At 52.5% G+C, this 11,088-nt stretch overlaps 1 protein-coding gene across 1 annotated transcript in view; it reads left to right on the top strand.

The window, feature by feature from the left end:
- The window catches only part of LOC311310123 (uncharacterized protein), a gene marked incomplete at its 5' end in the record, with an annotated part of 17,654 nt that continues 6,566 nt past the window's right edge, over positions 1 to 11,088 (top strand). The window contains 7 exons of the mRNA XM_084439538.1: positions 1 to 31; positions 1,389 to 1,442; positions 2,288 to 2,673; positions 3,022 to 3,052; positions 3,480 to 3,668; positions 7,332 to 7,542; positions 8,290 to 8,479. Coding sequence (XP_084295664.1) covers positions 1 to 31; positions 1,389 to 1,442; positions 2,288 to 2,673; positions 3,022 to 3,052; positions 3,480 to 3,668; positions 7,332 to 7,542; positions 8,290 to 8,479 — 1,092 coding nt within the window. The remainder of the gene's footprint in view (positions 32 to 1,388; positions 1,443 to 2,287; positions 2,674 to 3,021; positions 3,053 to 3,479; positions 3,669 to 7,331; positions 7,543 to 8,289; positions 8,480 to 11,088) is intronic.

Raw genomic sequence — 11,088 nt, 5'->3', positions numbered from 1 at the left:
ATGGGCCAGGTTCTAGGATTCTCCCACTGTAGTGAGTCTGCCGCCTTTATGCCCTTTGTATGCATCCTGTGTGTGTGTGTGTGTGTGTGTGCGTGTGTGCGTGTGTGCGCGCGCATGTGTCCAGTCTGTCTGTCGATCCATGTGCAACATCTCTCTTATGTAAAGAAATTGTAGCTGTGTAGCCAAAATTGTAGCTGTGTAGCCGTGCACAGCCTTGTCTTTCCCTCCACCTCTCCATCTCTCTCTCCCCACCTCTCCATCTCTCTCTCCCCTCCCTCCATCTCTTCCTCCCTCCATCTCTCTCTCCCTCTTCTTCCTCCTCCATTGGTCAGCACATGGTTGTCTGGAGGGATGCAGCCCAGTAGCAGAGTCAGACGGTGGTGTTATTGTCTGGGGTGCCGTGAAGTCATACTGCAGATATGTGTATTCTCAAGCATGGAGGCAACACCGTTGTGTTGTGTGTGTGTGTGTGTGTGTGTGTGTGTGTGTGTGTGTGTGTGTGTGTGTGTGTGTGTGTGTGTGTGTATAGGAGTATGTGTTGTTTTGATGTTGTTGAGTCACTCTTGGTAGCCTCCATCCACATTGACAGTCTTGGTTGTTAAGTGTGTGTGTGTGTGTGTGTGTGTGTGTGTGTGTGTGTGTGTGTGTGTGTGTGTGTGTGTGTGTGTGTGTGTGCGTGTGCGTGTGTGTGCTGATGCGGATGTTCTCCTCTCATTTTAGCCAGGGCTTTCACAGTTGCTGGTAGATTTATTGGCTGATCTCAGGCTAGCTAATGTAGTTAAGGCCTCTCCTTGCCAACACAACACAGACCTGTAGCAGAGGCAGCTAGCGGCTAGCATAAAGGCAGCATATTGATCAATTAGCACAGACCTGTACATTGCAGTTAGCTGCTAGCATAGATGCAGAATACTATTTATCTACCTACAGTATTAGCATGGAATCAATACACTACAGCTAGCTGCTAGCATAGGTGCATCATAGCTAGTCACTAGCCTGCTGGTATCCTATAGAGGCAACATGTAGGCTACTGATAAAGCTAGGCAGCATAACTGGTTATGATAGCTAGCATATGCTAGCAGTCAGAGTATGCTGCCCACAGTTTTGAGTGAGATTGAATGAAACCTAAACCCTTTATTTGTTTTTATAATCACCAATGTGATCTGCCTGGCTGTATAGTTCTGTCTGATGAGCTGGTTGTTCTTTGAGGCACTAAGGCACTTATCTATTGTAGATAACGTCCTCTTTCCTTCTGGGCTCATTCAAATTGGCCTTGGCTTTGAGACGAGCCATTGAGTACAGTGTCTGTTTTGCATACTGTACCATCGGTAGCATGATCATGTGTTTCTTCTAGAGTTTAACATGTTTCCTGTTTGTTTATTCTCTTCCAGAGGAATTTGGTTCTGTCACCTCCACTCCTGACTCCACCCCTCCCTACACTGAAGGTAGGAGCTAGGGGTGTGACAAAATATCGTGTCACGAAAATATTGTGAAAATATGGGCATTGTCGAGATGAAAAACTGTTTTGCGATATCAGGACTGGCTGCCACTATCACCTACTAACTCGTGCCCTCGTATGTTCAAACAAAAGCGCTAAAAAAGACGAGAGAATGCAGATTTGTGCTTTTGCACCTTAATAAAAGACTAAAGTGTGTGCTCCAGAAAATCCTCCCTGTTGTTCTGCCATGTCCCGCTACTGAGAGGAACCGGATTGCCTATCCTAGCCGACGCACGGTGGAACCCCCTTGTTGTCAGTTACTGTATGTCCTGATATTGTAAAATATTATAGTATGTATTATAGTACAGTAGTATTATAGTATGTGTAAACCCTATACATGGTGAATAAAAGTGATCTTGTTTTTGCATTTTGTGCCTTTCTAATGAAATAGATTTGTTCAGAAATACATGTATCAAATACAATTTACAATGAACAACAACTTCTCATTGGAGAACCATGTGAAGTCAGTCCACAAGTGTGAACTGAATGGTTGATTTTGTTAATAAGTAGCATTCATTTGATAGCTTTTGCAGAATTCCGCTCTGATGTTAAAACCAAAGTGTTGTCCGATCTTCCATTCAGACAAAGCGAGAAGAGCCTCACATTAGTGTTTTTACCTCTGAGACATCAGACAAAGTGTAGTCAGACGAGCAGGCAGCAAACCTTCTCTGTCTCGGCGTTCTCCAGGTGAGAACGGGGGTGTTACTACTGTATCTACGAGAGGCAGTTGGCTCTTGAATGCAGTTCCGGCTCAAAGGCCAAAGGCTGAAGGTGTGTGTCTGTGTCTCCCAGGTGGGAATGAGGAGTCGGAGCTGTACGAGCTGCAGACGGCGCGCGAGTGGTCCGAGGACGAGATGGACGGAGGAGAGGAGGACGATGACGAGGGAGACCCGGCCTCCTCCCCCTCCCTCTGGGGCACGCCGCGCCAGCATTCCTACGAGCTCACCTTCTCCTACATCGCCATCGCGGACGCCGAGGCGGCGGGCGCCTCCCGGCACCACGGGCCCGGCCGACGCAGGGGCGGGGCCAGGGCGGGCCGCTCCCCACCGCTGATCCGCACGGATACCCTGGAGACGCTCCTCGCCCTGGACTCCCCCGACGTGGAGTGGGACCCCCACGCCTTCCTCACCCGGGAGGAGGCGGAGGAGGGGGCGAGGAGGAGGAGGGAGGAGGAGGAGAGGGAGAGGAGAGAGAGGCAGACTGAGACAGGGACGGAGGAGAGACGGTCCTCTCTCCCGGACTCAGAGGCGGAGCCTCTAGGGGGAGACGTGGCGCGGGTCCAGAGAGGAGAGAGGGGTGGGGCGGGCGCGCCCCAGCACCCGCACGGTGAGGTCATATGAGGTCACTAAAGCAAAATGCGAATACGTTTACAGAAAATGAAGAGCAGCCAAGTTGAGTCCATCTCCCCGCCCCCTGGTCCTGGGAGTGACATGTTGTGACATGTTGTGGGAGTGTGTCCAGGGGAGCAGAGATGCAGACTTGTAGTTTGTGCTGCTTGTAACATGTGTGTCCCCTTGATGGTCCAGTACTCGGACAGGACCATGACTCACACGTCTGGCATGGCTGTCGGGCTAACACTGTCTGGAAGGGTGTGTGTGTGTGTGTGTGTGTGTGTGTGTGTGTGTGTGTGTGTGTGTTTGTGTGTGTGTGTGTGTGTGTGTGTGTGTGTGTGTTTGTGTGTGTGTGTGTGTGTGTGTGTGTGTGTGTGTGTATGTGAGAGTTGGTGTGTATGTGAGTCATACACCATGACCAGGAAGTTAGACTGACATCACTGCTTTAAGCTCCCATAGACAAATGAATTAGATGAATATTAAGTCTGAGTGAGATCAACAAGGGAAACGATTCTTGTCCAACTGGCCAAGAAGTAGAATCTGCTTAGTGGCTCAGTTCACCAGGACACACATTAAACCTAGAACCAGATGGCTGAACTCGATGCAGCCACAGTGATGACGTCATGATGACATCACGCCCTGTCTCTCCGCAGCATCGCCGCCGCCCGAGTCCCCCGTCACCATGGATACCGCCGTCATGTTGCTCACAGCCGTGCGGCAGGGAGGCCGGCCTGCTTCCTCTGCCCCCATTGGTCGAAACACTCAGGAACAGCTGGTTAGCGAGCAGTGGTTCTCGGCTCTCAACCTATCGGAGGGCCCCACGTTATGCACCTACATAGCAGGTATGCCAATGCTGTATTCACAGATGTTTACGTATCTATCTATGGCCTCCCTTTGGTTATACTGTAATGACTGATCTGTCCGTCTACATCTACTATTGTTTTGGTAGGAAATAGTTCCGCATACGGCAAGCTTCTCAGAGTACTGGTTAGGGATGTAGCGATAACCGGTATATTGAAAACCACAATAAAATCCAATTACATTTATCACGATAGAATTGTCACTAAAACTGTTTGATTTCCATGCTAAACCCCCGCCAGCATCAACCAAAGTTAACAACAGTCTCCAAGAAGTGAAATGACTTATGTGTGTATCATTAGGTTAATTTAACATAATACTGATTACATGATAGATAAGATCAGATGGACACTGGACTCCCAGATCAGGGCTGAGTTTCCCAGAGGCATCGTAGCGCTACGTTCATCGTAAGCTATGGCGTTCATCATAGCGCTACGATGAACGTAGCGCTACGATGCCTCTGGGAAACTCAGCCCAGCACTCTTACTCCCAGACGCTTGCATTTCCAAGCCCATGTCCTCGTCCAGTTTGACCTCTAGCTCTGTCTAGGTCACCCCCTACCTCCCAGTCCTTCCCATAGTGCTGAGAGCACAGAGCTATCAAATCCATTTCTTAATCAATACTGAGAAAAATGGTCAGATCAGATTGCAACCTCCCTCCCCGCCCCCTGCCTCGAGAAACATGGACCCCCGGAATAGAATCCCTGGCTGAGTGTTCCGATGCCTCCAACGCCCCCCCCCCCCCCCACTCCCTCCCTTGGGATTCTGTGGATGGTGGCTGATTGGAGCGAATACGTCCCCAGTTCTTGTACTCGGACTGACAAGCAGAAAGACATGTCTGTCATGTCATCGATGATGGAGAGATGGTGACAGGATGTGGAGGAGAGAGAGAGAGAGAGAGAGAGAAAGGGGGGGGGGGGGATAGGAAGGGATTTCGGTCCCCGTGGTCGATAAGGTAGTCGCGTAGACCCCAACTATGCAGTATCTCCTGTTCCTAATATAGAGGATGGGGGGCCACACACACACACACACACACACACACACACACACACACACACACACACACACACACACACCCTCTGGAAATAGATGAGTAATGGGTATGACAAGTTGTTGACAGGGTGTCAGGGTCCTCTAGAGATAAACTGTAAAACTAACTATCCAGTTAATAGATCAGAATGCTGGAGGACATTCAAGGTCACTCTCCACAATCCCCTCCATGTTGAGATGTTGAGAGACCATGCAGAGAACCATCATGTGTATTTTAAGTTGTTCTCAGGATCTCCGTACCCCTCTGCGCATCTAAAGTTTCCCTCATGGTGTGTTTTATTGCCGTACGGGTCTAACGGTAGAGCACCATACTGTATCATATGCACATATATGACCGTGTAAATATACGCGTGTGAATGCGCGAAGGCGTTACTTGTGTCTTGATCGCTCCACTCTCTGCGTGAGAGAGTGCTTGAGATGGGCGGGCGGTAGGGTCCCGATTATTTTTGGCCGGCGGGTCCCTGTAGCTGCTGACTGGACAAGGGGGGGGGGGGGGGGGGGGGGGCGAGGGAGGGAACAGGGGGAGGATGGCCGGATGCCAGGGACAGCTCAGGGGGGTAGAGCAGAGAGAGAGAGAGAGAGGGAGAGAGAGAGAGAGAGGGAGATCGCTGCAGCAGCAACAACCACCATGGATAACAAAGGTGAGGTCCCAGGCTGAGAGAGATAAGGGAGATATTCTGAGACAGCGGTGTCAACATGAGTGGACGAGCGAGGGCGTAGAATTCCAAGGAGAAGGGGCGCGCTGCGGCCAGTCTCAGAACCGTGCGGAGGTGTCGGGTGGACGGTGCCGAGTTACGCCGGCCGGCCCGGTAGGGAGGCAGGGTCCAGTTACAGCTGGTGCCTCAGCTCGCTGGGGTGTAGCTACATTTAGGGACTGGCTGGGCTGCGCGAAGGCACCAGGGGAGAGCTCTGTTTGGGGTTGAGGGGCTTTAGTGACCGCGAGTGACCGTCCTGGAGGGAAGCGTGACCGCTAGGGGACTGACCGGGTGTGTGGGAAGCACCGGGAGCTTCTGACCGCTGTTGGACCGTACGGTACCGTCCGCCGGGGGAGTTTGAGACTGTAGCAGTACCGTGCAAAGGTGTGTGTGTCGCTGGTCATTGATGGGTTTTTAGAGTGTGTGTGTGTGTGTGTGTGTGTGTGTGTGTGTGTGTGTGTGTGTGTGTGTTTGACTCTACTATCGATTGGAAGACTTTAGGTGGGAATAACTATCTAGAGATGCATCATAGCCTACTACCTCAGTCTCATTATAAATGTATTTGATGGGTGTAGAATCCGGTCTGTGTGTGAGTGTGCGTGCGTGCATGTGCGTGCGTGTGTGTGTGTGTGCGTGTGTGTCTTCGTACTAGTGGTAGGCGTGTTTAAAGGTCTCATGTATTTTAGACCCTGGTGCCGCCATCTTAATACTGTCTGTACTATTTTCAGAGAGGGAATGCTGACTTCATCGCACTCAACGGAAAATATACAGAAGGCATACACATGCTTTGGCTTTGTCCCGTCATACCAGGTCACAGAAATCAAGTGCACCCCAAGTACTGGACCGTATTTGACAGTAGAACCGGGCTGGAGTAGAACACGCCCACGGTTCTGTGTACCACGGTGGCGCCACATCAGAGCAGAGACTGTCACTGGCTCTTACAGTAGCCGAAGCTAACTTGACAAGGGACAGGTGTGCCTCCCCGAGCATTGTGGGTATTTATAGCGGGTGGTCCACCTGTTGCTGGTCTCTGTCAGCGGGCTCTATTCTCACGCTCCCAGGCTCTGAGGCTAGGCTTAGCTAGGGGACGGACAGACAGACATGATACAGCATAGTGATCAGACAGAGTGGACCCTTACAGCGTTTTGCGGTACAGCTTATAGCCCCGCTCACAGGGTAGACTTCACCAGGCCACTCGGCTTTGATGTGGCGCCGAGGTCCATTCTGGAACAGAACGCTCATTCTACTCGGCTCAGCTGACCGTCGGAGGGCCTGGTCATCACGGCTCCTGTTGCTGGGTGACAGGGTGTGGACAGGGGGCGGAGCCAGCCTGAAGGCTGTCAGCAGGTGCTCCCGGAGGCAGCGTTCAAACTCAGGCTTCCTCCTCTCCTTCTGTCTCTCTCACTCTCCTTCCACACGCCGGCTAAATATATCCCCAGACCAGGCCCACCGGCCCGCCCTCTCCCCCTGCTTCTGCGCCAGCTCTCACTCTGAGAATCCCCACCTCCCCCTTCCTCTCTTCTCCTTCCTCTGCCTCCCCCTGTCTTCCTAGCCTCCCCCCCAATCTGAGCTGTCGTGACCTCGGTCTCCCCCGGAGGCGGAGCCGAACGGGCGCTGACGATGGGGTCCGCCGCTCTCTGGACATTGAGGGAGGGCAGACGGGTCGTCTCAGCGCGTCAAAGGCGGCCAGCGCGGGCGGCTGGAACGATGAGCGTCGGGGAACTTCCTTCCTCCCTTTCCTTCCTTCCTTTCTTCCTCTTCCTCTCCACTCTGTTTCGCTCCGTCGCGCAACTCTCTCGCTCGCCCACCTCTCTCTTCTCATCTCTCGCACTCTTCTCCCCTCTCGACCCTTAACTCCCTCCCTCCACCCCCCCCCCCACCTCCCCACCCCCCCCACCCACAGCCGTCATGGACCTGATCTACTGGAAGGACACGGAGCGCACGGGCATGGTGTTCACCGGCCTGGTGGTGGCGCTGCTGTCCCTGTTCCAGCTCAGCCTGATCACCGTGGTGTCCACGCTGTCCCTCGCCGTCATGTGCTTCACCGTCTCCGTGCGCCTCTACTACAAGCTGCTGAACCTGCTGAACTTCGGCGACGGCGCCCACCCCTTCAAGTGAGTTCGGCCTCGGGGGGCGTCGGTTGGACCCGACGCCCTCCTGGCATCGGCTGAGGCGCTTTGGAGTTTTGGGAGCGCTCAGCTCCGTTTTTTTTGTGGACCAAATCAAGAGCACCTGGGTGTATTTGATTGAAGCAGTAACTCATGAGAGGGTTGTGGTATATGGCCAATATACCACGGGTTGTGCTGCAGTCACAGGCACGAGGCGCAGACGAGTCGACCAGCACAACCCGTGGTATATTGGCCATATATCACAACCCTCGAGGGAGTTATTGCTTTTATACAACGGTCACATCATCATACCTGCTATTTCAGTGTCTTAATATCGATTTTAGTGAACTCTGCCAAGAAAGGTAATTCCTAAAACTATCACGTTGCTAGAGAGTGATATGAATACATGAACGAAGTGTAGCCTACCCTTGCTGTGCAACTGCCAGTTGCAAAAGTGGTGATGATAAACCAGAGTGGTTGGCTACAGGACAGATAGAACAACTCAAAATTCACATTGAATGTTTCCATTTTTCTTGAGGAGAAACCGTAATGTAACCAACAGACCGTTACGCAATGGAACTAAGGTTTTAACAGGCAGTAATAATTTCCGCAGTAATATTTCACAGAACGATAAAAAGGCTTTGCCAGTGGTATATCGTGGCATATACAACGGCTCTTAACCAATCAGATTGCGAGATCGGAACTACCTGTTGTATAAATCTAACTCTCTCCCCCCCCCCCCCCCCCCCCCAGGGCCTACCTAGACCTGGACCTCAGTCTGAGTGGCGAGCAGGCTGACCACTACATGCAGAGAGCCATCGTCCTGGGCGTGGCCGCCATCAACTCGCTCAAGAGACTGATCTTCGTCGGGAACTTCTTCGACTCCCTCAAGGTGGGCCAGCAGCCCTGGGGGGATCGGGACGCCGTCTCTGTCGAGGTCACGGTTGGGCGCGTGTGTTCAAGCAGTTTTAAGCACGTCCGCTTTTTCACTCACTCGGTGGACTCGGCGATTCAGGAAGTGTAGTCGCTCAGAACAACAAAGGACTTTCATCATATCTTAGATCCAACCTCTCTCTCTCTCTCTCTCTCTCTCTCGTTATTTCTCTCTCTCCCTCTCTCTCCCCTCTCTCTCTCCTCTCTCTCACCCTCTCTCTCTCCTCTCTCCTCTCTCTCTCCCACTCTCTCCCCCTCTCTCTCCACTCTCTCTCCTCTCTCTCTCTCTCTCTCTCTCTCGTTATTTCTCTCTCCCTTTTTCTCTCCCTCTCTCCCTCTCACTCTCCCTCCTCTCTTCTCATCTCTCGCTCTCTTCTCCCTCTCGACCCTCTCCTCCTTTCTTACCCTCCTCCCTCCATCCTTCCCTCCCCCTCTCTTTCCTCTGATCCATTTAGCTCCTCCCTCCTCCTCTCTCCCTCCATCACTCACCATCCTCCCTCCATCACTCTCCTCTCTCCCTCCATCGCTCCTCCATCTCTCCCTCTCTCCCTGCATCACTCTCCCTCTCCTCTCTCCCTCCATCGCTGCTCCCTCTCTCCCTCCATCACTCTCCTCCTCTCTCCCTCCTCTCTCCATCACTTTCTCCTCTCTCCCTTCATCACTCTCCCCTCTCTCTCCCCCCTTCTCTCCCTCTCTCTCCTCTCTCTCCATCACTCTCCTTACTCCCTCTCTCCCTTCTCTCCCTCTCTCCTCTCTCTCTCCTCTCTCTCCGTCACTCTCCTTCCTCCCTCTCTCCCTTCTCTCCCTCTCTCCTCTCTCTCTCCTCTCTCTCTCCTCTCTCTCCGTACAGCTGTAGCCCTGGTGACGAGGGTCTTGTCAGGTCAGCTAGTCTCTGTCCATTAGAGCCAGACCTCGCTGTTGCCAGGCTGACTGTCATAACGACCATGTTTGTTTTACAAACATCATCCTATTGGAGCTCTCATCACAACAGCCTCTAAAAGCCTCGCTGCCACCGAGTTGGAACAGGGCCGGACTAGAGACAGAACAGGCCTTGTAAGCCACCATGTACCTCATATGTCTACGGCTCGATCGGCATCCATGGTCTGTTGTGATTTATCAACAAAAGTCTCCTGGTTTACTTCAGGGAAAGAAGAGGTCGTAGTGACCTGAACACTGCCTCTCTCTCTCTCTCTCTCTCTCTCTCTCTCCTACTCTTTCCCTTCCTCCCTCCTTTTCTCTCTGTTATCCTGTTATCCCTCTCTCTCTCTCTCTCTCTCTCTCTCTCTCTCTCTCTCTCTCCTACTCTTTCCCTTCCTCCCTCCTTTTCTCTCTGTTATCCTGTTATCCCTCTCTCTCTCTGTCTCTCTCTCTCTCCTACTCTTTCCCTTCCTCCCTCCTTTTCTCTCTGTTATCCTGTTATCCCTCTCTCTCTCTCTCTCTCTTCCTCTCTCTCTCTCTCTCTCTCTCTCTCTCTGGGGACATGCTGTCCATGTGTATTTCAGGCTGTAGGGAGTCATGTCAGTCTTGACTTGCTCATGTTCCGGCACGTCAGTCAAGCACGGTACTACAGTAATACTATCTGTACAGTATATTTTAGACCCACTGACTGAGGAACCCCCCCTCCTCTACTTTACCCCCCCCCCCAACACACACTATTACATTACTTAAAGCTGCAATCCTGATGCATGTACAGTACATTCAGTCATCATTCAGAATTCATTTATTTGGAAAGCTGAGTCAATGCGATGGATGATGTACTGTGCAGTGGAAAGTGAGCAGTTAGTAGAAGCATCAAAAGTGATTTTATATTCTAGTGATTCTAATGAGTTGAGATGCATTTGTGTCAGGTGTAAAGGACCCAGTTGACTCAGTAGTGAGCACTTTCCATCTATGTTATTGTAATATCAAGATACTTGATCCGTCTCAAACAGTCAGACACTAAGTAATAAAGATTTACTGGCCTAGATCAGAGCCGATGATACCAAGAGTTGTACAGTATCATTGCCGTAGTCTCCTGTTGGTCTAAAAGTCTAAACACAATGAGATGACAACCTTATCTTCCACTTTCGGCCTGGCTAATTATAGGGGTCGTGCTCTGTGACAACCTGGGGTTTTATACGTTGATACCTGATGCTCACTCAGGCACATGGTGCTATAATCGCTCTGTCCAGGCTAAAGGCTTCTGTAATTTCCAGCTGCAGTGCCGGGTTAGCCTGACTTATCACAGTGAGGGTGCGCTAGCTTAGCGAGCCTGTCCGGTGGAGCCATGCAGACCTGAGTCCTAGCCCCCCCTGGCCTGAGTCCTAGCCCCCCCCCCCCCCCTGGCCTGAGTCCTAGCCCCCCCTGGCCTGAGTCCTAGCCCCCCCCCCCCCCCCTGGCCTGAGTCCTAGCCCCCCCCCCCCTGGCCTGAGTCCTAGCCCCCCTGGCCTGAGTCCTAGCCCCCCTGCCTGAGTCCTAGCCCCCCCCCCCCCCTGGCCTGAGTCCTAGCCCCCCTGGCCTGAGTCCTAGCCCCCCCCCCCCCCCCCCCCCTGGCCTGAGTCCTAGCCCCCCCTGGCCTGAGTCCTAGCACCCCCCACCCTGGCCTGAGTCCTAGCCCCCCCCCCCCTGGGCCTGAGTCCT

The sequence above is a fragment of the Borostomias antarcticus genome, assembly GCF_949987555.1.
Source record: "Borostomias antarcticus genome assembly, chromosome: 1".
Lineage (NCBI taxonomy): Eukaryota > Metazoa > Chordata > Actinopteri > Stomiiformes > Stomiidae > Borostomias > Borostomias antarcticus.
The sequence above is the reverse complement of the archived record's forward strand: the minus strand, read 5'-3'. Positions and strand labels throughout refer to the sequence as shown.